Source organism: Panthera onca, chromosome C2, assembly GCF_046562875.1.
Source record: "Panthera onca isolate mPanOnc1 chromosome C2, mPanOnc1 haplotype 2, whole genome shotgun sequence".
NCBI classification, from domain to species: Eukaryota; Metazoa; Chordata; class Mammalia; order Carnivora; family Felidae; genus Panthera; species Panthera onca.
Genome location: NC_138347.1, coordinates 122,446,359 through 122,474,266, shown reverse-complemented (window position 1 = coordinate 122,474,266; position 27,908 = coordinate 122,446,359). Strand labels below are relative to the sequence as shown.

At 49.8% G+C, this 27,908-nt stretch overlaps 1 protein-coding gene across 1 annotated transcript in view; it reads left to right on the top strand.

Annotated features, from left to right (window-relative positions):
* SPSB4 (splA/ryanodine receptor domain and SOCS box containing 4) overlaps window positions 1-23,374 on the top strand; it is an 81,549-nt gene extending 58,175 nt beyond the window's left edge. Inside the window, exon 3 of the mRNA XM_060638798.3 lies at window positions 21,999-23,374. Coding sequence (XP_060494781.1) covers window positions 21,999-22,126 — 128 coding nt within the window. The 3' untranslated portion in view covers window positions 22,127-23,374. The remainder of the gene's footprint in view (window positions 1-21,998) is intronic.
* Window positions 23,375-27,908: the final 4,534 nt, after the last annotated feature.

The following is a 27,908-nucleotide window of genomic DNA, read 5'->3' as shown; positions in this document are numbered from 1 at the left end:
GGCAGGCCCCTCGCTGTGTGTGTTGCTGGGTGCATCCACGGTGGTTATTTCTTGCTGCAGGGCATCCCTTCCTAATTGTATTTTGCTCAGACTAATGTGAAAATGTAACTTTCCCAGCACACCCAAATGAGGCCAAGGGAGGAGGTGGTGTGAAAGTAGAGACTTAAATTTCAGCAGATAAACTGCAGGGAATCATCTGGAATGGATGCTCTGTGTGTGTGTGATCCCTGAGAGATACTGAGCAGCATTCTATGTGAGGTCCTGGGATACACTCTGAAATCAGATAGGGGCCCGGCCTCAAAAATCTCCTAGTTATTGGAGCAGCTGCACAGATAATGGTAATTCAGTGAGATAAGATTAATCACGTGCTCTAGGAAGTACAGTGGGGAGAATAACAGGTGTTTGGGGCAGCTGTGGCATCTAGGAAGTGCTCACAGAAGAGGGATATTGGAGTTGAGATTTAATGAGGTTGCTAGATGGAAAGGCTGTTGCTAGATGGGTATAGCATTTGCAAAGGCACAGAGGCTTTAAAACACATAGCCAAGTGCAGAACACTGCAAGAAGTTCAAGGAGCACATGAGGCAGAGAGTAGTCATGTAAGGGTGACCCCACTGATGTAGTTGGTCATTTGTTCATTCATTAAACCTGGGCCTTTTGAAGTCCCATATTTTTTTAAATTTAAAATGTATTTATATTAAATACATTCATAAAGTTTAATTAAGATGTAACAGTGAAAAGTTTCCTGCCCACCCTTTTTCCCAGCTACCCTCCCCAGAGGCAACCATTGCTGTCAGGTTCTTGGGTTTTCTTCTAGGGGATTTTTCACAGATACGCAGGCAGCAGCATTCCCCTTATGCCCTGATGTGCACCTTGCTTTCTTCGTTTCATATATCTTGGAGGTGACTCAGCACCCAGAGGGGCTTCATCATTCTTCTTGACAGTGGTGGGAGTTCAGCTGTAGAGCCCCACCTGTGCATGAAGAGACCTTCTCATCCGGTCTCTTGTTGATGGTGGAAAAGACCAGAGGCCCAGAAGAGTAGGAAGCCCACCCAAGGTCTCCCAGCTGCTGTTTTCAGTGACTGAGCCAGGACTCAAACTCGAGTCTTCTGCTTCTCATATCTACCCAAGGCCAGCCAGGCCCACTGCCTTGCCTCGATGGTCTTCATTGTTAGACTATGGGTCGGAAAAGGTGATGGGTGAGGTTGCCATTTTTTACAGTCAGTGGGGGAGTAGGCTGATGTCTCCACTAGCCTCTTGATGTGTGCTTCCAGACTTCCATAGTAACCCTTGTCAGTGTTCCCTCCCCTCCCCCCATTCCCTTTCCCCCGCTTCCTCCTCCCCAGCTTTCTCCTCCCCCACCTTTGCTTCAGAAGCCCTGTGTCAAGCCTCTGGCCCATCCCTAGCCCAGCAACTGGTCACTATGACAACAAGGGCCTTCCATCAAAAAGTGGCCTTCCAGGTATTTTATTTTGAGCCCCAATTAAGCAGGGCAGGCTGCAGGCTGGGAGCAGTGCAGGGAAGTATGTTTTATGGCCTGTGAGAGAGCCCAGGTGCTATTTATAGCTCCTTAATCGGTGTTGCTAAATGGGGTCTTAATGCAAGTCCCGTGGCAACTGCACATTTTCATCACAGAGAATCTCCTCCCCGCAGCCTCACTCCCTCCATCTGTCGGCCTGAGCGGGCTTGCCTGGAAGCCCCTCCTGAGGGAAATGGTGCCTTCTCTGTGCTCAGCAGCTGTCAGCAGGCTGCCTGCCCCCCCTGACCTCCTCCTGTCACAAGCGGGCCCTTTGCAGTCCTGTCTTTGGGGATATTTGGCCCACAGCTGTCCCTTCCATCAGGAACCTGGAGTCCTCGGGTGGCCATTTATCTCAGGGCTGAGGTTCTGTCCCCAACCCCCCCCTTCCCCCTCCACACCTCTCCCCAGCCTCTCCATCAAAGCCAGAGTGGGGTGAGGGACATGTATGACTGAATATACAAGTAAACACCCACAAAATGCTTTCCGTTAATGCCTCATGGTATTAACAAGCAGTTTTACTTATTCACACACAGAAGGATAACAATTATACCCCATTCCTTACAGCTGGGGAATTCAGGCTGAGGCCGGAAGAGGAATTAACTAACGTTCACTGCCAGGCAGTGTCTTGGAGTTTAACTGCCACCTCATTCAGTCTTCACGTCACTTGTTTTTGAGGGAAGGGGCCCGTTTCAGTCAGGGTAGGCCAGGTCTTGCTGCTGTAATAGACAAACCCCAGATTGCACTGACTTCAAACAACCAAGATTTGTTTTTGCCCATCCCTGGTCAGCCCAAGGCTCTATTTTGTAAGGTTTATGTCCTTCAGGTCCAGGGAAAAAGGAACAGCCTCTAATGGTCCCTAATGGAAAGGAGAAGACACAATGCACATACTGGCTGCTAAAACTTCCACTTGGAAGTGATACACAGCACTCCCACTGACCTTTCATTAGCCAAAGTAAGTGCATGGTCACACCTAACTGCAGATGAGTAGGGAAAGGGAAAGCTGATCTGTGCCTGGAGGGTAAAAGCTGGAATATTTGAAAACGGCCCTAAAGACCTCACAGAAGCTCGGGGTCAATGGTGAGGGATTTTCCCAGCTCCCATAGCTCCTAAGTGGCAGAGCGGAGATTTGAACATTCAGCTGTTTTCCCTAGAAATCTTTGCTCTCTTCCTTTCTTAAAAAATTTTTTTAATTTATTTTTATTTTTTATTTTGAGAGAGACAGAGTGAGAAAGAGAGAGAATGGGGGAGAGGGGCAGAGGGGGACAGAGAGAGAATCTTAAGCAGGCCTCACACTCATCATGGAGCCCAACGCATGGTTCCATCCCGTGACCCTGGGATCATGACCTGAGCCAAAGTGAAGAGTCAGACGCTCAACCAGAGGAGCCACCCGGGCACCCCTGTGCCCTTTCCCCATGTTGCCAAGTGGCTATAGACATGAATGCTAAAGACAGACTTCTGACTCAAATTCTATCTCCAGTATTCACCAGCTACGTTACCCCAATTAGCCGGTCATGTAACCTCTCAGAGCTTCATTTCTCTGTAAAACAGAGATATTGGTGCAGGACTATGTTGTGAACACCAGAACTTTATTCCTAAGTTTGGGGCAAACTCATTTGGCAGCCAGACTCCATTGGAACGGGTGTGAGCCTATTTATAGTCATTCCTTATTTCCCTCAGTGTGAATATTCATAGGTCTCACTATAGAAATATTAATGTATTTGATTACAGGCGCTGCCCCAGACCACAGGGATGTTATGCAATACATGGCATATGCAACTTAATTAATAAACTCTGGAACTCTCTCAATTCTGAAACAATCTGGCCCTAGGGTTTTGGATAAGGCACATGGATTCTTCACGGGTTGCAGTGAGGATTAAGGGAGATGATGTGTCAAAAATTCTGAGCACCAGGCCCAGCATGTAGTAAGTGCTCAATACTTGGTGATTATTTTAGATCCCAAGCTTGAACTGACAAGACAGGAAAGAGGCTCCAGCTTGTGGGAGATTGCCACAGGACCTGAAACCAAGACAAGAAAAGAGTGGGAATTCTCCAGTCTGCACTAACTGAAATCAGCAGGTCTCTTTGGTTCCTAAAAAGCCTATCCTAGTAAATAGAAGTCTTTAGGGCCTCAGATATTCTAGAGTGTATTTGTGGAATGATTCACTCTGATAGCAACTAGGGTATTTGTGAAGGTCCTCAGAAAAGAGACAACATGCTTGGTAAATGTAAGGTGTATCAAATAATGTGCCCTTTCTAGCCATTGGACCAAAGTCTGAGGTTTTGTGTCAACATTCATTTCCCAGAATCGTGGGTCTTGCAAAGGAGTCCCAAAACCTTGTTCCTCTGAAGTCCTCAAGGCCCCACCTTGAGGGTATTACCTGAGACCCCACCCCTCACTCTGGTCACCTTCCCTTCTACCTGTGGTTCTACATAAAAATTCATTTGCAAAAAACTCCTGTGGCTTTGGCCAAGAGACCTGCCTTTTTGCCTCACGCAGGCTGAGAACCGCAGCCCAGAGACGCCCTGTGTGCGGCGGTTAGAACCTTCGTTAACACTGCCTGGGCTCGGATCCCTCCTGAACCACTCACTGGCTGAGTGATCTCGGGCAGGTTATGACCTCCATGTGACTTATTTTCCTCATCTGTAAAGGAAGATACCGATGGCTGTTGTGGGATTAAACGAAGTTAGTTTGCGGAAAGTTCTTAAAATAGTGCCTGGTGTAGCACACACCGTAGAAATGCTGGCCGCTATTACTACCATATTATAGTGAGTCTGTGGCACAGCCGAGACCTGGGTCTTCTGTCTCTCACTCCAGGAATCTCATCCAACTAAATTCACATTTTTGAAAATAAGTGTTGACAAGGATATGGGGAAATTGCTGGTGGGAATGTAGAACGATGTGGCCACTGTGGAAAACAGCTTGGTGGTTCCTCAAAAAGTTAAACATAGAGTCAACACATGACCCAATAATTCCAGTCCTCGTTATATACTCAAGAGAAATGAAAACAGGTGTTCAAATACTTGTACCCAAATATACATAGACACAGCCAAAAAAGAGGTAGAAACAACCCAAATGTCCATCAGCAGAGGAATAAACAAAATATGGCATTTCAACACAATGGAATGTTATTTAGCCATAAAAAGGAATGAAGTTCTGATACATGCTACAACATGGAGGAACCCTGAAGACATTGTTGCTAAATAAAAGAAGCCAGATACAGAAGGCCACGTACTGTATGATTCCATTTATGTGGGATATCCAAAATAGATAAGTTCATAGAGACAGAAGGCAGATTAGTGGTTGCCAGAGGCTGGAGGAAGGAGGGATGGTGGGAACTAGTTGCTTAATGGGTACAGGATCTCCTCTGGGGGTGATAAAAAGGTGATAAAAAGGGATAAAAAGGGAACTGGATTCAAGTAATGACTCTACAACACTGTGAATGTATTAAATGCCATTGAATTGTCGATTTTAAAATAGTTAATTTTATGTTAGGTCCACCTCACCTGAATTAAAAAATAAATTCATTGCAAGGAAGCTGTCTCCAGACTTCAGTCAACAGGGCGGTTATGCTCATGCAGAAAGTATTGGAGGGGTGAACTCACTCACTCTGAGCATGGCACTGGGGAGCACCCTTTATCCCCCATGACCCCTAGGACACTGTGTGCTCCCCAAATTGAGGGTGTCTGACTCATTTCTGATTCCCCAGCACCTAGCTTTGCACACAGCAGATCCTCAGGGAACATAGGACTCCAGGGGGTAATTGACGAAAGCATAGCGAATACCCACCAGCGCTGACCGCCCCTCGCCAGGTCTGTAGTATTGTGCCAGCAGCTTAAGCCTCCTGGCTTGTTTTCCTCGCTGCGAAATAACATGGGATGATGGTGCTGTGTCTGGCTCACTATGCCAGCCCAGAGAGGTGATGCATCTCAAGCTAGTGGGGCAGAGCTGGGCCCAGATGCAGGGCCCAGCAGAGGGCAGCGGCTGCCCGTCTTCGGCTGTTTTATTATTATTATTATAATTGGGAAACAAGCCTCCACCCCCCCCCCCAACTTTATTGAGATATAATTGACATACAACATCGTGTAAGTTTAAGATATACAATGTGTTGACTTGATACCCTTTCATATTGCAAAATGATTACCCCTGCAGGGGAAGCTAACACCTCCATCCCATCACCTAGTACCTTATCTTTTTTGTGGTAAGAGCTTCTCATTTAAGATCTATTCTCTTGGCACCTTGCAAGATTGGTCAAGGGGATTCTCAATCTGTGTTCCTTTAAGAAACTGGTTTTGCCACAACCGGAACTAAAATATTTTCCTGCCTTTGTCCAACTCATACTAACAAAAAATTAATTTTGTCTGTCATTTTTCTCTACCAATATATTTTCGTTGCTAAACCTCTACCATCTGCTACCCGTTGTCTGGAGTAAAATAAGAAATAAGAAGGTGTCTGATTTTATGGGAAAATAGATATGGACATTTTACACCAAGTACATCAGTGTTCCGGGTGTTGAATAGTGTCTTGTGAGGAACAGATTCTGGGACCAACAGCTCTGCCCTCTTTTCTGGGTGACCTTGGGAATCACACGACTTCTCGATTCCTGAGTTCCTCGTCTCTACAACGAGGGTAAACATGGTACCTGCCTCATAGGATGAGGAGGACTGAATGAGTTGCCAAAGGGCAAGTGTCTGTTACTTGGGCGAGCTCCATATTAACCATTATTACCGTTGGTGGGATAGTGGTGGTGGTATCATTACTGATACTCTGTGGTGATCCCTCCAGTGCCCCTGGACTGCCAGGTGTCCTAACCCTGGAGGTTGTACATTTTGCCAACCTGGTTGGTTCGCCAGTCTGTCTACACAAGGAAAACCTAGTGCGAAGGAGTGGGTGCATTTGGTGACCAAGTGAGTGAGATCTTCCCAATCAGAATACTCAGAATCCATGGTGAGAGACGCTCAAGAGAGAGAGAATGGGGTTTTTGTGAAGTTCAGGATTCTTATGTGTCATCGTGGATATTATAGCTCGGGTCATCCTCAGCATAGAGGAACAGTGAGCACATTGCTGGATCCCATCGAGTTTGTGCCTCCGTGGTTAGATCGGACCTTCCAGAAGTTTACGAGGATGGGGGTGCCCCTCCCCCCAGGGTGGGATGACTGTTAACCAGGTTCTGACAAGGTGGTGGATGAGCTTCACTCGGCAGTGAACCGACACCACTAGCTCGGGTCTGTGTCTGGCCCTAGAAATGTTTTGACACAGAAATGTCACATAAGAATCTGGATGTCAGGGGTTTTGGAAAGAGCAGGAAATCCGTAACACCGGATGCACCTTCCTGCGTGGATCCGTGGCTGGAGCTTGTGTGCGCCCTCTAGTGGAGGACTCCCCCTCCCAACCCTCATGCCCACTGCCCACACCTGCGTCTGCCATTCACACAGGCCACCCCTCTGGCCCCTAGGCATTGGAGTTGGCCGCCTCTGGTCTAAAATCCAAACACATCTGTGATACTAGAAGTGGCTTTCATTCATGTACTGACCATTAACTTTTTAAAAAGTTATCTAAAGCAAGAGCCATTTGCCTTGAAATGAGAAATGGAAATAGAGCAGGAGTTTGCAAATTTGCTAGCTATTATGCTGTATCATGGCTCTTTACACACGGAACATTTTTATTTACAGACATCATCACTTGCCGCTTTTCAGTAGACACACTTTTTCTCTTCCCAAGCTATCCCCTAAATACGGGGTTCCTCTTGAGCTACTTGGATCCTCTGGCTAAAGGAGGGGGAGCCAGGGTGAGAAAACTAGGCAGACTCCATCCAAGAATTCAGTTTACTCATCAGCTTTGCTTAAGTTAAGAAAAACAAGCTTCCACCATCGTCCTCTGGGCCTGTTTCTGAGCTCACACTTGGAAAGGTCAAATAAACACCATAAATCCATTAGAAGGCCTTCGTATTAAACCCCTGAGGCTTATGCTGTTTAGCAAGAGGCTAGGGTGATGACGTTTCCCAAGTGGAAGGAAGTTTGCCTGACCTTGGCTATTTGCTAGAAAACAGGAGTCAACTGTCCCCATTAGCCTCGATGGTTGCAGGGTACATGGCCCTGGGGCTGATTCAGGAAGGGATGACAGTGGAAGGCAGTCTTCTCTGGCTTCCTTCTCCTTTCCAAATTCTTCAGACCAAATCCCAGGTGCAACCAGGTGGACCGGACCACGCATTAGTAGCTGTCCCTGACTAGGCAGAGTCCCTCATTGGCCCCATATCTCACCACTTGCCTGCCAGCCATGGCTGGGCTTTGTTGGGCCAGGGGCTCACCTCCAGTCCATCCAGGGATCTCCACGCACAAAGAAAGAGCTACCCCTCCCTGACACACACACGGAGCAAGGATGAGTCTTGGGGCATGGGGGCAAAGAGACTGGGGACAATCAGCAGACCTAGGTTTCTTCCTCAGTGACTGTCACCCCACTTCCCCAGGAGAGTCTGCCAACACAAGGTGTGTCCCAAACCACACTGCCTGAGTTCTGGTCCCTTTTAACCACTTGAAGCTGGCTTCAAGTAAACTACCTAACCTCTCTCTGTGCCTCAGTTTCCTCAGTCTGTAAGTGGGCTACCTCATTGGGTGATAGTGAGGCATAAGTACAGTAAGATTTAGACCATCTCCAGACATTAGAAGTGCTATGTACATCCTTGCTGTGACTGTTTAGATTTTTACTATTATTATTGCCAAAAATGCAGCCAAAGAGCCCAGAAGAACACCAAGATAGACTTTGAAAATAGATCAACCCTCATGGCTTTCCTCATGCTTCTGCTTCTGATGAAAAGATTGGAGGAACATCCCCAAAGTAGAAGGGGCTGATGGAGAGGGCTGGAGTCTGGGATTTCACCGAGCTAGATTCGGATGCGGGCTTCGTGGTGCACCAGCTGCTGGGCCTCCCCAGCAGTTGTTGACGTGGAAGCATCCTACACGGGGTGTCCGTCCCGCTGTCTACACCAGCTGCTTTCACTTTGTTCTAAAGGACCAACTGTTCTGAAACAATAGCTGTCACGTTTGATCACCCAGGTGTGCCAGGGCCTAAGCCCGTGCCCCTCATCTCGTGCCCCCACACCCCCACAACCGACAAAGCAGGCATCGTCCCCCTTCTACAGAGGAAGCAGCTGGCCGCTTAAAGCCAGAATTCAGCTCCAGGCCTGGGCTGTGTCTCCTTCCAGCGGCACCTTTTCCTAAGCAGCTCTAAGTTCTCGGCAGGCGAGGGTGACTCCGTTATTACTCATCAGCTCGAATTCAGCTATAAATTGTCTTCTGGCCAAGCTTCTGGCCAGATAGAGGCCAGTCCATGACTTGTCTCACTCACTTTTGCTCTTTCTCTTTTTTTGTTTTTGACCGAACCTCTGATACAGAGAATTGGATTAAACACAATCCTTAGTTGTGATATACTGCCATCAGAGCCATGCATAGCCCTCTTTCATTCTAACTTGCTTCTTTATGTATTTACTTCCTTATAATTTAATGTTCCCGTGAATCCATCCCCAACCCAAGGACTAGAACATTGGCAGTTTGATACCCCCGTGCACATCCGTGGTTCATCCCTGCCAACCTGCACTTCTCTGAATTTTGTGTTTATTGTTCCTTATAGATTTTTCATGTACTGCTTTTTAAATTATTTTTAAACATTTATTCATTTTTGAGAGGTGGAGAGAGACAGAGCATGAGTAGGGGAGGGGCAGAGAGAGAGGGAGACACAGAATCCTAAGCAGGCTCCAGGCTCTGAGCTGTCAGCACAGAGCCCGCTGTGGGGCTCAAACCCATGGACCTCGAGATCATGACCTGAGCTGAACTCAGACACTTAACCGACTGAGCCACCCAGGTGCCCCTAGATTTTTCACTTATAGACATACGTGTAAACAATGGCTTATTTAGTTTTAGTTCTTGAACTTTTCTAGTTTATCTGTTCGAATACCACACTGTATTCATTGTTATGGCTTTAAGTAAGTCTTGCTACGTGGTCGGCAAGTCCTGCTGCCCCCACACCCCTCATTCTTCTCCTTTAGAAGGGGACACACCATGAGAAAGGGGGACCCACCCCTGAGGGCCCCAGCACTGCCCTGGATGGGACCTGCACCAACTGTCTCCGAAGGACCATTGTGCTCTCTTATGTGGTCATCCCATGCTGGATGTGTTTCTTTCAGCATCTGTAGGGGCAACCAAGCTGTTCCCAGGACTGCAGTAGCAGGGAAGACTTCTGGGAACATAGGACGATCCGTGGTGCAGGGTGTATCACAGCCAGAGCCCTCCCCCCCACCTCCCTGAGGCTCTCCCCGCATGGCCAGGGGCTGTCCTCATCCAAAGCCAGGGTGTCCAGCCATCGTGCAGCTCCCCAGGGCAAGCCCCAAGTTGAAAACAGCCAGATATTCTGGGAAATTTTTCGGCTGAGTCAGGAACATCCCTCCACCAGACCGAGGAACTGGCGCAATGTGTTGCTAATTCTGTCCGCCGGTGGGACCTTGCTGGAGGGTTCTTCAGCCAGCTTAGGGCAATGTAAAAGGGCTACTTTTTAAAACTGTGTTTCTTGCACCAGAAGAGCTGGGATACCACTTCCTTTGTAAAGATGAGGCTCATCGCAGCTGCCTCCTTGGTCCCGGGGACCGAGCACCCACCGTGTGCAGAGCAGAGCCTTAAGGGCTGGGCAGCAAGGATAGGAGCCAGTCCCTACCTGTGGGAGCCCAGCATCTACAGGGGTGAAGAGAACACCACCAACAGGAAGTGATTCTAGGGGAATTTGGGGTGGTCAGGGATTTATCACAGGTCGGGGGTAGGGAAACCACACTTCCCAAACGGAAAGTTAGATGGTGATGTCTGGCCACAGGACAGAATATTTCCAAGAGGGGTTGTCCCATGAACTCCTCAGGCGAGTCACCATAATGATGAGAACCACTCACAGGCCTCTGCTGGGGAAAGTATTTGGGGGACAGGCTCACCCAGCAGAGAGAGGAAGCTATACTAGATGGGGAGAAGGCAAAGGCAGGGGGATGCTCAGGAGGCTGCTTTTCATGGCGGGGTCAGGAGGTGACCAGAGGGCTGGTCGTGAAGACAATATCAGGATGGATCCGAGGTGTTTAGAAGGTGGGCATGGCAGGGCTTGCTGGTGGGGCCAATTTGGAGGGCAGAGGAGGGCTTAGGAGCCTGAGACATGGCCCCTAGGACAGGGATCCCACCAGAGAAGCACAGTGGTGAGGAAGATGGGCCGGGGGAGATACGTGGGTTCTCTGCTGGGTGTTGGGATGTGTGTGGAGCAGCCCCATGGAGCAGGCCTGTAGACCGTTGTGTTGGAATCACTGGGGACCTTGTGAAATTGCTGGGCCTGATGCAGCTGTTCGCGGTAGGCCGGAGCTCCCGCATTCCCAGCAGGCTGCCGGCTGAAGCTGATGCTCCTGGGCCATGGATGGCTCACGAGGGTCCCAGACTGGGGCCGATGTAGAGGCTGGTGTGACGCTGTCCCCGACTCAGGTAATAGCAGGGGCTAAGTACCTGTCGAGTTGAGGTCGATAGTCATTTTAGTTTCCCCTCCAAAATGAAATGTTCCTCAGGCTCCAGGAACACCACCACTGATCATTCCAGTCAGAATTCAAGGACATGAGAATGGAAAGGGACATGTGCCTTTCTGGAAATGTCTTCATCTGAAGAGTGAGGCACACACCATCTCAGTGTACATTCACTCCTGGGACTCGCCTGGGCACCCTCATGGACACTTGGCTAAGATCGAGGGTACAGCCTCTACTCCCAATAAAGGGAGCGCGCTGACTTTTTCTTTTAACAGACTAGATCTTCAACAGCTGGTTTTTGTTTCCTCAAAGTGTCATTTGAGAAAACTGTGAACTTTTCCCAATGTTACTTACACAAACGAGATTCCTTGAACGCATCTTAGAGAGATGGCTTTGGAGCCAATAGGCATCCTCACCCAGCAGTAAAGCTAACTCTTATTCATCTTCTGAAACTTCTCTTACTTGCAGCCTCCTCCAGGAAGCCATCCTGGATAATCCCAGGCTGGGCTAGGTGCCCCTCTTCCTGGCTCTCACAACCCCCCTTACAATTCCTGCTCTTAAACACAAACCCAGCTGGGCTGCCACCATTCATTCTCATCTCCCTGTCCCATCTGTAGCCCCGGGAGCCCCTGTGTGCCCAGCTCCCTGCTCAGGTCCTGCAAAGCAAGTTTAGAAGTAGAAGTATGATGAGTGCCTGCATCTGTGATTCATCGTTGCATTAGAGGGACAAGACTTTATCCTCAAAGTCCACAAAATGACACTGGGCCTCTGGTGTCCCTCCAAGCCCTCTTAAGAAGACTTTGATTATAACAGTGATGTCCTGGGGCGCCGGGGTGGCTCAGTTGATTTAAGCGTCCGACTTTAGCTCAGGTCACGATCTCAACGGTCCGTGAGTTTGAGCCCCGCGTCGGGCTCTGAGCTGATGGCTCGGAGCCTGGAGCCTGCTTCCGATTCTGTGTCTCCCTCTCTCTGCCCCTCCCCCACTCATGCTCTGTCTCTCTCTGTCTCAAAAATAAATAAACGTTAAAAAAAAATAATAACAGTGATGTCCTCATGCTTTGATTTCCCCATCTGCAGAATGGGCCAGCGAAGAGATCTTACATCATTCAGGGAAATTTCAAGTTTGCTGTCAACAGAGACTGATCTTGGCCCTGTAGGAGGACGGAAGCCGAGCTAGGATTTCTCTCCAGCACCGCTCCCCACACCCCTGCCAGGCTCTCAAGAGGCTGGGCAAGTGACGGGATCTTCTTTCCGTCTCCCCAGTCCCCCCCACAGCCTAAACACGCAGAGGCTTCTTCAGCCTGCAACCGCTTAGGGGCTGAGGCAGCTCAACAGGGCTGAGGCCACAAATCCCCAGAGAGGCCCGAGTCCTCCAGCACCTGCCTGGAGCCATTCATTCTTCCTCACAGTGGGGTGAAGGCAGCAGCCGACACCCACCCACTGGCTTTGGCGGGGCCTGGGCACAGCGGCAGAGTGAGTGGGCAGGCAACCCCAGCTCTGCTAGATCCGGGCCAAGAGAGCAGAGAGCACCCATGGATAGAAGGCCCTCAGATGAAGGACTCAGGTCACCAAGACTCTTCATTCCTTCGGCAGTGCTAATGTGAGCCTGTGGCTAACATGAGTCTCACTTGGTAAGCCTGAGTGCGGCCTCCGAGCACCCAGCCCTGCCTTTGATAACACAGCAGAGTATGGCTCAGTACCACCTCCCCCAGGAAGCCCACCTTGCCTGTGCTAGCATGAGAGCCATGGCCCTAGATCTGCAAGGCTCATCTAACATTTATCTCACGGAAGCCTTGCCGTTCACTTTTTCATGTACATTGAAGCCTAATTTGATTGGGTTCAGTCAGAGTCCCTCCGCTGCCAGGATTAAATCTGATTTCCGTTCTGCCAAGTGTCAGCTGTGGAAGGGACCCTGAGCCTTCTTGCCAAACCACTTGCCACGCTGATAGAGGCTGAGACCCTAAGGAGGAAGGCGAAGCCACCCTGCCAGCTGGTGGCCGAGGCCTGCCACAGCCCAGGGCTGCCAGCTGCTCAGCCACTTTTCACTCAGCTGTGCAGCAGGTTCAGGGCGAGGGGGCCCTGAAATGGACCTGAACAGAGATGAACCGAGCTCAAGGGGCTCCTAGCTCCCTGTACGTTCTCAGTCTCCAGCCCTGCACCCCCGGCCACTTAGTGGCTACCCATCCCACCCGTCTGCCCCCCCATCCTTTGTCGCTGTCGCTGGGGATGGTGAATCATTCAGCTGGGGTGAGGAGGAAGGTGAAAGAAAAGAATGCTGATGGGTTGAGCAAAAAAGGAGAGGGTCCTGTGGCCACAGTGGGGGAAGCTGATCCAGTGGTCAGAGACTGGGGTGCTGAAATGGGCATTTAGGGAATGTGGCTGAGCTCCGTGGCATGACCCAGGGGTGGGCACTGGGTGGAGGGGAGTGTCCCAAGCACGAGGTGGTCCAGAACCAGGAGCCTGAGTGATGAGAGGGTTGTGCCTGTGGAGGACTGCGTCAGAGGTGGAGGCAGCAGGTGTGGGCGGAGAGGGGACCTGGGAGGCCGGGCCAGCACCCTGACAAACAAGGGGCCAGAGGTCAGTGGATGAAAGAAGCAAGGGTCAGAGCCAAGGGGTGCAAAGAGGAGCTGGGAATTCTCACAAGCGAATGGCAGGTGTGGAACTTCAGATGTGCAAGGAGTCTGCCCGCCTCCTGGGCCTGCGGGCACAGATGGCCCCCAGGGAAGGCCGAGGGGCCGTGGAGTCTGGGAGAGAATGTTACGGACCCTTCAGGCAGGAGGTGGGGGGAGCTCCTGGGGAAGTCAGGGGTGCCATTTTCTGTGTACAAAGCTGCAGTTCCAGAGAGCACAGTGGAAGATTGGCTGAGGTTTGGGGCCAGAAGTGAGGAGGCAGAGAGCGTCACGGGGAGGATGGCACTTGAGAGAAGCAACGGCCACAGGCAGGAGATCTAACGGCTCTTCATGCCCATCACTCCACCTTCCTTCACATGCATGTTCCATTTCCTCTCTCCTTTTCCTGGAAACTCGTGCCATCCTGTTTCTTGGAGCACGTTTTCATTCTGCAGGAGTACCTCCTTGAGTAACAATCAGACTGGGTGGGCAGAGGCTCCTCTTTCAGAATCTGAAGTGTAGCTGCTTTTCGCTCCATAGCAGTGCAGTTCCCCTGCGATGGGAGCGCTGTCTTTCTGGACCCACCTTTCTGGAGAGGACTGGGTCAGGGAGCTGGGCGGGCCAGACCCACGGGCGCTTCATCCAGATGGAAGCATCTCCCCCCGGCCAGCATGCCCTCTGCGGTGGAGAAGGGCTGGCTCATGCTCCACTCGGCATCTCTGTTTGACCACAGCGCTGACCAGGAGCTTCCCCGAGGCTTCAGCTGTCCCAGATGCTGAGCTTGTAGTTCTCCAAGGGATTACCCTGATGAAAGCCCATGTCTTGCCCTCTGTTGCTGGAGCTTGGGGCTTCTCCAGGGCTCCTTTGGTGAGAGCCGTGTCCACCCCTGGTGCACAGGGCTGCCAGTTCTCTGCTTGATCTTTCCACCGTCCTGTTCCTGTCTTCCCAGAATTTATCCGAACGTCTAGGCTGCTGACTGCCTGTCTTGCTTTCCAGTACTGTTGTCAGACCCTTTAAACACACACGTGCACACAGGTGCACATCTCCTCTGCCCTTTCGAGAGACATGGGCGGGAGAGGTAGAAGCCAGGGGTCCAGGCTGCCGCCTCAGGCACAGCCTCACACAGTTCAGGTGGTGTTTCCTAGCACACTCTGTTCCGGATTCTCCCCTCTGGAAGTTTCCCACGTCCCTGCTCCGCAGTGTTGCTAGGGAAGGCCATGCATTATTTAAGACTGTTCTGTTGTGCAGCATTCCCATGCTCGTGAAGGGGCTCGCTCGCTCTCTATCCCGGGGGAAAAACGCGGACCCCACCTGTGCTGTGGGGACCATCTGTGCCAGTGACGCTTGTTGGGACAGTTCATCAGAAAACGCTGCTTATGTCCCAGCTGCAGTCACAACACTTTTTGCTGGGGAAACAGTGAAGCTTGCTAAGAGAAAACTCCAGATTCCAAATGCTTTCTAGATATGAGCTGAGGTCCCTGCAGAGCATGATGGGGCCGGTTGGTACAGGGATGCCATATATTTTAGAAGTGAATGCGTAATGACATATTTGTCCATTTGTGTAATTAAGTGGAGCGACACTTGACAGGTATAGACACAGAAGGCAGAGAAGCCACGCCATTGGCGAGGAGGTGACACGTAGTTGGGGTCCTATAGAGGAGGCAGGCTTCTGGCAGGCGGGCGGGGGTTCTGACAGCTGAAGGAGCAGCATGAGGGGAGGCCCAGAGGCATGCAGGGAATTCTCTGAGTCTTCTGACACCAAAACCATAGTCTACGGATGAGTGATTAGCACAGTGTCAGGCACATAGAGCATGTATGTGATTGCCCATATGCGTGTCTTCTCATTTCTTTTCCCGAAAACAAACAGTACCCACGTGTACTGAAGTTCAGGTTTCAAGGCTGGCGCTCAAACCTTCCCCTATCTGCTGACCACTGTCTATAGCTGTTGCAAAAGAATTTCATCTCCTGACCTTAAACTGTTGATCTTTTTTCAAAATATCAACGTAGGGATGGATGTAGGGTAGGACTCACATCTTGGCATCTTCTACTGCGAGCAGAGGAGACCTCAAGGGGCCCAGGGAAGCTGCTTAAGCCACCAATCCCTGTGTGAAATCTCCACCATTCACCGTTTCCATCACAGATATGGACTCTCTAAGCCAGATGATCTAACTTCCCCACTTTGTTGACAGCAAAACAGAGTCCCTGAGAAGTTCTGTGGCTTACTTGGGGTTGTACAAGGGGTTGGTAGAGAGTTACGGAAGAATTCAGGTCACCACAGAACCTTGGAAATGATTGCCTTGTGATATTTTTAGCGTGGAACCAGACATGCAGCCCCAGCTTCAATAAATCTTCATCAAGAGCAGAGCATTGTCAATTAGGACCATGTACCGAGGCATTTTTAGAAACACAATAAGTAAATTGTTACTATTTTTAATGGTGCCTCTTGGGCTGATGGCCTGAAATAAGACCTACCATAGAGAGAATGTCTTTAAGGCAAGGAGCATGCTGTGGCATACTATCGTCACAACACGTGGCTGGAAGTGTTGCTGTCCCCACTTTACAGATGAGAAAAATGTGGTCCCAAGAAGGTGAGCCAACTGCCTGGCCCACTGGTGGTGGGAGCAGGAGACGGGGTTCCGAACCAGCTTCCTCTCCTCACTTGGCCCCATTGAAGCCGCTGGGAAGACATCTGGCTTGTGTCCACACCCCCCAACCATGGAGTGGAGGCACTCCCCACTCAGTCAGTGACCTTTTATTTTTCTTAATGCAAATGCATTTTTGATGTATAAATATGCAGAAAGCATGCAAATCTCAGGTGACAAAGCTGGATGGTTTCTATAAACTGAACACACAGGTACAACCAGAACTCAAAGAGCAGGACAATACCTGTCCCCCAGCTTCCTCCTGTCCCTCCTGTTTGTTTTTTTTTTTTAATATTTATTTACTTTTGAGAGAGAAACAGAGTGTGAGCCAGGGAGAGGTAGAGAGAGAGGGAGACACAGAATCCAAAGCAGGTTCCAGGCTCTGAGCTGTCAGCACAGAGCCCGACGCGGGGCTCGAACTCACAAACCATGAGATCATGACCTCAGCTGAAGTCTGACACTTAGCTGCCTAGCTGCTTAGCCGACTGAGCCACTCAGGCACCCCTCCTCCTGCCTAATCGCCCCCTGCCCAGTATCACCACTGCCCTAATGTCATCATCTTGTTTTGGGAACTTTATAGGTGAAGTCACACAAAATGTACTTTTCTTTCACTCAAAATTATGTTTGTGATTCATCCGTGTTTTTGCATATAATTGTGGGTCCTCCTTCTCATGGCTGGTTAGGGTCGTGCTATGTGAAGATACACAATTTACACTTACATTCCACTGTTGGTGGACAGTAGAATTGTTTCCAGATTTGCGCTCTTACAGATACTGCTTCTGGGGCATCTGGGTGGCTCAGTGGGTTAAACGTCTGATTCTTGACTTCGTCTCAGGTTGTTATCTCACAGTTTGTGGGTTTGATCCTCGCATCAGGTTCTGTGCTGACAGTGCAGAGCCTGCTTGGGATTTCTCTCTCTCCCCCTCTCTCTCTGCCCCTCCCCTGCTCGCTCTCTGTCTCTGTCTCAAAATAAATTTTAAAAACCAATAATGTGTCTATGAGCATTCGTGTACCTGCATTTAGCACACTGGTGCACACTGGAAGGAAATCTGCAGGCCACAGGCTCAGCTTTAGTTTTCCGAACCAGTTGTGCCAGCTTACATGCTCTCAGTGTCATGAGAGCTCCAGTTGTCTCCTCGTCTGCACTTGCTATTGCCTTGTTTCCATTTTGGCCATTCTGGCTGGCAGACAGCAGAGTCACATTATAGTGTCAGTTTGCACTTCCTGGCGATTCATAAAGTTGAGCACTTTTTCACATACTTATTGGCCACTTGCATATGTGCTTTTGTGAACAATGACTCCTTTTCAATTGTCGTTTTGGTTGGAAAACATTTCTGAAAATGGCTCCTGTGCTGAAAGATTCTGTGTTTCTCTTCCCACCTGGTTGATCATTTCCAAGCCTCGGCATGTGGCAGTTCTCCGAAGGCTTCCAAAGCCAAGGGGAGTCAGAGAGAGGAGTTGGAGGGTGGGCCCAGCCAACACTGGGCATCCCTGAAGTGCTGGAAGTTCCACGGCTGCAGCAAGGCCTTGCTCTGTGCACTCTGGCATTGCTGTGCAGCCTTCAGTTTACAGGTCGCTCAGAAATTAGCAGAGATGATTTTTATTTCCTATTCAGAGCTAAAGATGTGCCCTGAACTCCAGCCCCAGCCCCCTTTCTCACTTCCTTTGGAGTTGGGCTCTGGACTGATTTCAAAGACCACAGAGGAATGAGGATAAACAGAGTTCTTTCCTCCTCCTCAGCCCCTAACTAGGCAGGGAACACACAGGGCATTGGGTTTGCTTGACAAGGCTTAGCATTTTGGGCATTGAGGACCTGATGTGTGCCTAGAGCTTTAAAATATTTAAGGAAGCTTTCAAGCTCTGGCATGATTATCAGACATTAACAGCTCAGAATTTTCCTGATGCAAAGTGCCAGCCCCTCTCCCCTCAGAGCCAAAACCTACCTTGTTAACAGCCCTCCCCAAGCTTATCCTCACCAAGGGCAACCAAACAAACGCACGGGTGGGGAGGAGATACCTAGAAATGGCACGTGTTAAACACCTACTCTGTGTTATCATGCTAAGTGCGTTACACTTTCCAGCTCACTGAATCCCCACCACAGTTAAATCCCCACCTGAATTGAAAACTGCCCTGTTGGGTCGGGGGAGGATTTACAGGAGCATGGGGGAGCTAAGGCAGACATGCTTCCGGGTAAGAGCAATTTATTCCAATAGCTTAAAACACCTATAGAGGACATGCCCCAAGGCAGAACATCAATTTGTTCACTGAACAGACAATTTCCGGGCCATCCCCCTGTGTGCAGACTGAGGGCTGTAGGTCCTAGGACAGGTGAGTCGGGTCATGTCCTTTAAGAAGTTCACAGGCTGCTTGTGACGAGGAATGGAATTGAAAGCCCTTGCCACGTTTGTCTAAGTGGAGGAAGAGTGCACTTCTGGTCAGGACACCTTGTGCACAGGGCCCACGTGGGCTCTGCCACGAGTGGGGACCGGCTCCTGGCTTGGGCCCTTACCGGCCATAAGTCCTTGGGCAAGTGACTTACCCTCTTTGTGTTTCAGTTTCCTCCTCCTTAAAATGGGGATGGGGTGCCTGGGTGGCTCAGTCGGTTAAGCATCTGACTCTTGGCTTCAGCTCAGGTCACGATCTCATGGTTTTGTGAGTTTGAGCTCGGCATTGGGCTCCGCGCTGACACTGCAGAGCCTGCTTGGGATCCTCTGTCCCTCCTCTCTCTCTCTCGGTCCCTCCCCCACTCATGCTATCTCCGTCTTTCTCAAAATAAATAAGCTAAAAAAAAAAAACTTAAAAAATAAATCAATAAAATGAGAGTAATAATAATAGTTATAATAACTTCTACCCCAAAAGGTTGTTGTGATATGAGTTTGATAATACATTCACGTGAGCAGTTCCCCACAGCACCTGACCACATAAGTCTTCAGTAAAGAGTGACTACAGTTAACCTGAAACTAATGTGACATTGAGTGTCAGCTATACTCAAATAAAAAAATATATAAATAAATATATATATATTTATATATATGTATATATAAATATATATAAATATATATAAATAAATATAAATAAATATAAATAAATATAAAATATATTTAATATATATAAATATATAATATAAAAATATATATAAATATATATATAAATAATATAAATAATAAATATAAATATAAAAATATATAAATATAAAAATATATATATATAAATATATATAAATATATAAATATATATAAAGTAACTATAACTAGATAGGAGGATTGGGATTTGGGAGGGGGTGTTCACAGAGGCATGATTTGGGGAGCAGCGCAAAGCTTGGATCAGAACCAGATGGGAGGACAGGGAGAAGGAGAGCTGGGTACCAGGATGTAGCTATGGGAATGCCTCAAGAGAGGTGTCGGGTGTGGGTCTAGGCATGGTGACTGTGTGACCATGTGACTGACGGTGACTGATCTGCTTTCTGGGCCTGAAAAACAGGAGGCCAGGCCTCCCTGGCCAACATGAGTGTTCGTATGAGGGTCAAAAGAGGATACGGAGGCAAGAATGTTTAAAGCCACCAATACTCCCCATGGATATGCCACACAGCACAGCCTCGTCTCGAGTGAAGGAGAGCTGGGGACACTCTGGTGTGTGGCTTCCAGTGCACCGGCCACGTCCTACTTTAACTCGAATGGCTCTCCATATTAACTCCACAGCTCTCGTAAATGAAAATTCCTCCAAAACACACTCTTGACCTCTTTCCCATCCCTTATATTATTCCTATCACAACTCTTGTGTTAGTATTCACTACTTACAGTTTTATGACATCTTAGCACATTATAGATGCTTTTAAACTGTCACTTGTTCTGTTACCAAAAAAGCGTTCAGACGCAGCTTCAGGGGGCGCCTGGGGGCTCCATTGCTTAAGTGTCCGACTCTTGATTTCGGCTGGGGTCATGAGCCTCACACTGGGCTCTGTGCTGACAGCGCAGAGCCTGCTTGGGATTCTCTCTGTCTTCCTTTCTATCTCTCTCTCCCCTCCCCTACTCTCTCTCTCTCTCTCAAAAACAAAAACAAAAACAAAAACCTTAAAAAAAAAAAGATGCAGCATTAGGCCTCTAATGTATTACCATCAGCTTGGGGAAACTAGCCCTATACAAGCCATATGAGACAACATGTTACCACCATCCTCTCATTCCTGACCCAGCTGACCAGCACCATTCCTCTCCCTCCAGACCTTCTAGGCTGTTTTATGCCTCTGTGCCTTTGCCTGCTCTCTCGGCCTAGAATACTCCCCTCCCTAACGTGACATAAAACTCCTATTCATCCTTCAAAACCTTTTCAGTAATCCTCTCTTTGAACCTTTCAAACAATTCTTCCATAGGAACTGCCCAGTTTCTGCCCCTTGTGCACTTAGGAATCATTGCATCTATTACACTCTGTTACAAGTATTCACCTGCTTAAACTCCAGCCCTGAGCCCTTCTCTACTTCCAGGACTGCCTCTGGACTTGGTTTAGTTATCTCTGTATACCTAGGTCCAATCAGAGGGCCTGGAAGAGAATAAGAGCTTAATAAATATGTGCAATAAAACTAGTTAAACTTGGTCCCACATCCAGATGTTCTATGGGTTATGAATTTTAATTCATGAATTTTCCCAGAACTGGATGTTAGAAGAAAATACATCCCTCTGCTGATTATCAAAAGGTGCTACAGGAGAAGTTTGAGGGTTCAACGGAATTTCAAACAGCCTCCCCAAGCCTAACCTGTTTCTAAGAGGAAGCCCACTGCAGATCCCCTCCTAGGTCAGAGGCTTTCATTTTTATCGGGACCTGCAGAGAGAAGTATTTTTTCCATTGAGACACACGGAACATGCATATCAGAGAAACAGCTTTCGTGGAATACTTACTCTTGCTATGGTCATTGCTCTCCATTTTCTCTTTCTTGTCTTTCTTCTTTGTTTTTTTTTTTTTTTTTAATTATTTTTTTAAATTGCTGGTCACCATCCAATGAATTGATTTCAGAATTCTTTTTGTTTATTTATTTATTTATTTTTATTCTTGAGTGGGAGAGAGAGACAGAGTGTGAGAGGGGTAGGGGCAGAGAGAGAAGAAGACAGAATCCGAAACAGACTCCAGGCTCTGAGCTGTCAGCACAGAGTCCGCAGCCAGGCTCCAACTCACCAACTGTGAGATCATGACCTGAACAGAAGTCAGAGGCTTAACTGACTGAGCCACCCAGGCGCCCCTCTTTTTTTTTTTTTTAATGTTTACTTATTTTTGAGAGAGACAGAGAGTGAGCGGTGGAGGGGCAGAGAGAGAGGGAGACACAGGATCTGAAGCAGGCTCCAGGCTTCAAGCTGCCAGCACGGAACCTGAGGCGGGGCTTGAACTCATGAGCTGTGAGGTTATGACCTGAGCCGAAGTCCGACACTTAACCAACTGAGCCACCCAGGCACCCCGGTTTCGGGATTCTTTAGTCTAACTGAGCCACCCAGGTGCCCCGGTTTCAGGATTCTTTAATCAGTTGCTTCCCACAGTTTGAAAACCCCTGCTCTAAGCCTCCAGCTAGTATAACTGAAGAAGCCTTCCCGGAGGAGGAGTCCCAGACCTGGAGGCCAGATCAGAGGAGCAGGTGCGCCTGTGGTGGGCAGATGGTAGGCAGGGGTGAGCAGGTGTGTGAAGGCAGCGGCAAGACTAATCCACTTTCCTCTCGTTGCAGCTGAGCCCCTGCCGCTGATGGACCTGTGCCGGAGATCCATCCGCTTGGCCCTGGGCCGCCAGCGCCTACAGGACATCGGCGCCCTGCCCCTGCCTCAATCTCTCAAAAACTATCTGCAGTACCAGTGAGGCTGAGGAGCAGCAGTGGGGGACCCACACACAGCAGGGCCTGGGCCTGTCATTTCACAGTCACACAGTACATTCAGGAAGGCGTCCTCCTCCTCGCCCCAGAGCGCCAGGACACTCCGTTCTTGGAAAGGACCAGGATGCGTTCCCAACGTTGAAAGTGAAATGTCCCTTGCCAACAGTATTTGCCACCCTGGAGGCAGCCCTCCTAAGTCAGGCGCCTCCTTGGGAGCCATGAGGAGCCCGGAGCCTGCGCCCAGCGGAGATCCTGCCCCCCGACCAAGAAGACACAACGGCCCCGGTATTGATCAGAGAGCGTGTCTCCTTATTCACGAGAATGAATGAAACATTTGGGCGGGAGGCTCGCTGTGGTGTGCCCGGGTGCAGACAGGGCCGGGGAAGACTGGCCAGCTCGGGGAGGAAAGTGCGGCCGAATGATGAAGGACGAAAGCAGCTTGGTGCCGACGCTCTCTTGACACCTTGGGACTTTGTGCTCCTTTGAAAGACTGTTACCCAGGGATGCCTGATGACAGAATTGGCAAGTGGACAAAGCCGTGTGTAGACCCCTTCCAGCTTACCTCTTTGCACATTGTTTACTTACCCTTTCATGTACCCTCTGTCCCCACCGCTGACCCACAGTTCCCTAGCTACCCCAGGCACCTCTCTTCGGGGAAGCTGAGTCTGACTAATTCACCCCGGGGACAGAGTGTAGCCTTGATTATTATTATCTTACATCTGGTGGCATTTTAAAAGAGGAATGTGGTGAGGGCAGTATGTAGTCCAAAGGTGCTAATGGGGGAAGTGGGGGCATTGTGACACCCGAGTGGATGATGGCCTCAGGCTGGGGAGCCTTCCTGGGGTGCTGAGGGACTCTAGGCAACTGTCCATTCGGATGTACCTAGCCGTCACAAAGCTTTATTTGAGCGAATTATTTTTTCACTTTAGGAGACACGAACGAGTTTGTTTCTGTTTCAAGCGTGTGTGCGATGTGCTGTTTATTTATCAGCTTGGGGCTGCACAGGTGGCCCCGGACCCGTAAGGGTGCGGGTCCCGAGCCTGGTCCTCTCCTGGGGATGCCGCCACCACCCTTGTCGGGCATCTCTCGTGCGCTCCCAGAGCTGTGTCCAGACTCCGTTATAACTGGAAATTGTCACCGCAGTGGGATCCCAGAGCCCCAGACGGCACCGCCTCCCCCGACTTTAATGTGAATTTGACTGATGAATGAGGAGCGTTTCTAATAAAGTGTGTTGTTCAGTCCTTCCGCTGTTTACTAAGTGCTGTGTGGGGAGGCGTGGGAGGGTGTCCTTCATCAGCCTGGCTGGTGTGTTCCCAGACCCTCATAAGGCAGAAGTGGGAACCCCTCTCCAGGCTCTTCTCACGTCTTCCGTCTTGTCGTTCCCACTTGAGCCCAAACCCGAGTCATTTTACAAAGGCCTGCCCCGGAAGAACGAATGTGTCTGGGGCCTGGGTCCCCACAAAGCTAGTCACCACGGTGGGAAAACAGGTTGGACGATGCCGGGGTGGGGGTGTCCAAGGGTGGGCTCTGCAAGGAGCAAGGGTCAAGCAGGGTGAACCCTACGGGATAACAGCTTCAAACTGGACCCAGAGGTGGAACTGGATGTGACTTTGGATGTGCATGTCATCATCGAGGAGTGGTGCAAACGGCTGAAGGGTGAGTGTGCAGCCGAGACAGGCTTGGAGCTGCCAGCAGGTCAGGAGCCAGTTCAAGACAAGGTCTGGGCCAGGACGGGCACAGCATTCACGCAGCAGTACAGGCCACCAACATGCACGGTGCCAACCTCTGAGGACCTAGAGCACAGGCAGATCTGTCCCTCCAGGGGAGATGTTTACAGATGTTACGGACTAATAAAGGGAGAGGAAGATCACAAAGCTGGTGTAGGAAGATAAGGGCCTGAAGGGAAGCCTTCCTGGAGGAGGAGGCACTCCTCATACCTGTTTTTTCAGCAAAAACAACCTAGGTGAGGACAGACTGAAAGCATCAGACCGGCTAAGCCTACCACCTGGGTCAGTGTTCTTCCCTTGCTCTGATGTCAGGGAGGAGGCTGGGCTCAGTTTTGGGAGTCAGGGGGCCTGGGTTTGAGTCCTAGCATTGTGACTTAATGTGCTGTGACCTTGGGTAAACCGCTTCCTTCTCTACACACTGTAGTGGCTAGACCAGGTGGCCAGTGGACAAGGATCCTTCCTCTCCTGACTCCTAGGGTCCTAGTTTCAGCACCAGCTTTCCAGCTTAAAGACACCTGTCTTGCCCACGCCTTGCTTATGTAACTTCCTTCACCCCAGCAATACTCTCCCCGTCCTTGCTTTACCTTCTCTAAGATCAGCTTAGATTGACCCTCCTCCAGGAAGCCCTCCTTAAAACCGCCTACCAACCTCTACCTGCTCTGAGAGTCTGCTCCTCGCCTCCCAGGCTTGAGGATGCCTCTCCTGGCTCCCAGGGCCCTTGCCCAAGTGCTGGCTTGGCTGTCCCAGTGGGCTGAGAGCCTTGGGGTGGTAGAGCCTGGGCCTGTTGTACCCACACAGACCTGGACTAGATACGTGGTCTCAGCAAAGGCCTGCGAGGTGGAGATGTGTGTGGAAGTGCCCCCTTGTACCTGGGATGCCCATGGAACCTGCAAGGAAAGTCTCTGGGAGAGAGGAGGAATTCCTGCTAGAGCCAAGGACCTGGCCATGAGCCTCCAGGAACTCAAGCCCTTTCACCCCCTTAGCCATTCCGCAGGTATTGTTGGGCATTGGAATGTGCCCAGCACTGCCAGAACAGGAAGGAGGGGATGTGGCCCTGCCCTGCTGGACCTCCCATTCTGAGCTGGAGACAGGTAACAGGAAGCAAAGCCATGGAATGAAGTCAGAGGGAAAAAAGGAGCTGGGCAGGGCTAGAGAGCAAGGAGGGGAGCGGAAAGGGCCCAGGATTGATAATGGTGAAGGAAAACCAGTGCAGAGATGCAGAGTTGGGAAGAAATGAGAGGGAGCCATACACAGAAAGCAGGGGTGGGGGGTGGGGGAGGTGGATCTCTGGGTGGGGGAAATTCCTGCTGTCCCATCCTCAAAGCAGGAGCTTCTGGGCCCTGGTGAGCTGGGCTCAGGTCAAGAGCCACTGTGCTGCCACCCTGCCTCAAGCACTAGTTCAGTTTGCCTATGATGTGTGACATGTCCCCAGGGTTTCTAGTGTATTAGCACTGTCTACACACACACACACACACACACACACACACACACACACCAGTGCAGGCATCCCGGGAGCCTCTGACTACTCCCCAGAGCCAGTGCTCATCACAACCTAGCCCCCAGCTCTCTCTCATCCTTGGCACGTTCTCTGAGGTTCAGCCTTTCTCTCCATGACCTGGTTCTGCTGGAGGCACTTGCTGAGACAGTCCCGCTAACTGCTTTCTAACTGTCTATGAACAGAGCATATGGGGGGCACAGCCCCCCACAGAGCTGAGCTTTACCCCATCTAACATTGCCACTTTCTGGACAAAGGCCATCCTCTTTCCTTTGCTTTCTCTTCAAACCCTCATGCCAGCAGCTGGCTTCTTTGGGGGCCATCTTTCACTAAGAAACAAAGATTTCATCACCTCACTGTGTGGCAGCCAGACGGGCAGCAGGTAGCAAGGAACACGGTTACTTGGTGGTTGATTTGTGCAGGACAGCCGGGCCCGCTCTCCAGGACCCGGCTCCCAGCTGCAGCCTCTGAACGGGAGACACGGCTGGGCCTCAGCCAACGGACAGGAGACCATGTGGCACCTCTCCCCAGACCCCTGGCAAGGAGAGGAATGTCCACATTGAGTCCAAAACACAAGGAGCTGGTCTTCTCTTCCCTCTAGTTCTGAGGGCCTGAGTCCCATTCCAGTCTGTAGACGTGTTTTGTCTTCCCACTTCATGTGTGTGTTTAAATAAAATTGAGCCCAACCCAGTAAAATCAAGTAATTTAACAGAAAATCCAGATTTCTGACGTCTCTTAAAAAATAGGGAGATGAGCTGAGACCAGGCCCACATTCCTTGACGGTGATGTTGGCCAAAGCTGAGTAGTGACAGCCTCTTGAGAAGAGGCCTCTGTTCTGTGATCCAGCCCTAGGTCCACCCTTCCCACAGCACAGCATCAGGACCTCTCACTGCCAACCTCCCTCATGGGTGTAACTGTCTGCATCTGGGTCAAGGCTTCTGAGTTCACCTCTCTGGACTATTGCTATAACACAGTCACATACACAAGCACACTCAACCAAGGGCGGCCTCAGGAGGGGAGTCTGTGAGTTCTAAACTTGACTTTGAAGTGCCTCACAGCCTCGGGCACCGATGTCCAAGGAGCTCACAGACACCCAGGATCTCCGCCCAGATACCAGGGTTAACCAGTATGCCCCTGGTTAGATGATGAACTCTTAGAGGACAAGGAAAAGAATCCCTGGGTACTCTTTTTTTAAATGTTTATTTCTTTTTCAGAGAAAGAGGGACAGAGTGTGAGGGACAGAGAGAGAGGGACACACAGGCTCTGAGCTGTCAACACAGGGCCTGATGTGGGGCTCAAACCCATGAACCGTGAGATTATGACCTGCGCTGAAGTCGAGCACTTAACCGACTGGGCCAGCCAGGTGCCCCTCGGGTACTCTTTTAATAAGCTGCATGATATGACTAGGCAAGCCTGGCTGCACTTGAGAATCCTCTGAGGAACTTTGTAAAAAGTCCCGGTGTCTGGATCCTTCTCCCCAGGCCAATTAAATCAGGACCTCTGGGAGTGGACTGTGGGCTTTGATAGTTTGTAAAGCTGTCTAGGTGATTCTAATGCACAGCCAAGTTGAATCTCTCTGGAAGCGGTTCCTAATTAAGTTTTCTCGGTGGAGACATGGTGGACACTGGGGTATAAAGCTTATCAGAGAACAGAGACAGCTATCCTAGCCCACCCAGAATTCCCAGGGAAGAGAAGATTTTGAAGGGCAGTTGTCACCAATGTGATTAAGTCCAAAGCCAGGGAGTACTTCCCAACTATCTCTCTTCCTTTAGTGATGCTGAGTTGGCTGCTCTCCAGAACCGGAGTGGAAGGACCATTCACTTCTGCCCCAATGGCGCACAATTCTTGACTAATTCATTCCAGCCCCACCCACCCCCCTGACCTGTGGGGCCCACGGTGTGTGGAGAATATCCTAGAGAGATTTGTCATGATCACTTGAAATTTCCATACAACAATAAATACAGAAAATACAGAGTGACTGAGAGTGGCGTGGTCCTGGATGTACTGTTTTGAGTAGAAGAATTGAGAATGGTGAGCCCCAGCTATAGAACGCTTTGGTTCCCGGTATTTCCAAACCTTGCTTCCTTAAGGAAGATGGCACATATGACCTAAATAGTGATGCCCTCCTCCACTTCTTTGATGGGTTTGGGGAGTAAATAAGTAGCGACAAGCTCAGTGACAGTGTCCCCACCTGCTTGAGATGACAGACAAGAAAGTTTGCCCACTTTCACCACTTCTGTGCAACATTATATTGGAAATCCTAGGCAGTTCAATAAGACAAGAATGAAAAACTAACAGGTATAAAAGTTAGAAAGGAAGAAATAACACTATCATTATTTGCAGATGACATCACTGTATAGATAGAAACAAATCTTTAGAAAACTGAGAATCAATAAGGGAATTTAGAATGATCACTGGATACAGGGTCAGTGTTTTTTTTAAATTGCATGTATAAGGGCACCTGGGTAGCTCAGTCAGTTGAGCCTCTGACTTTTGATCTTGGCTCAGGTCATGATCCGAGGGTTGTGGGATTGAGCCCCACATTGG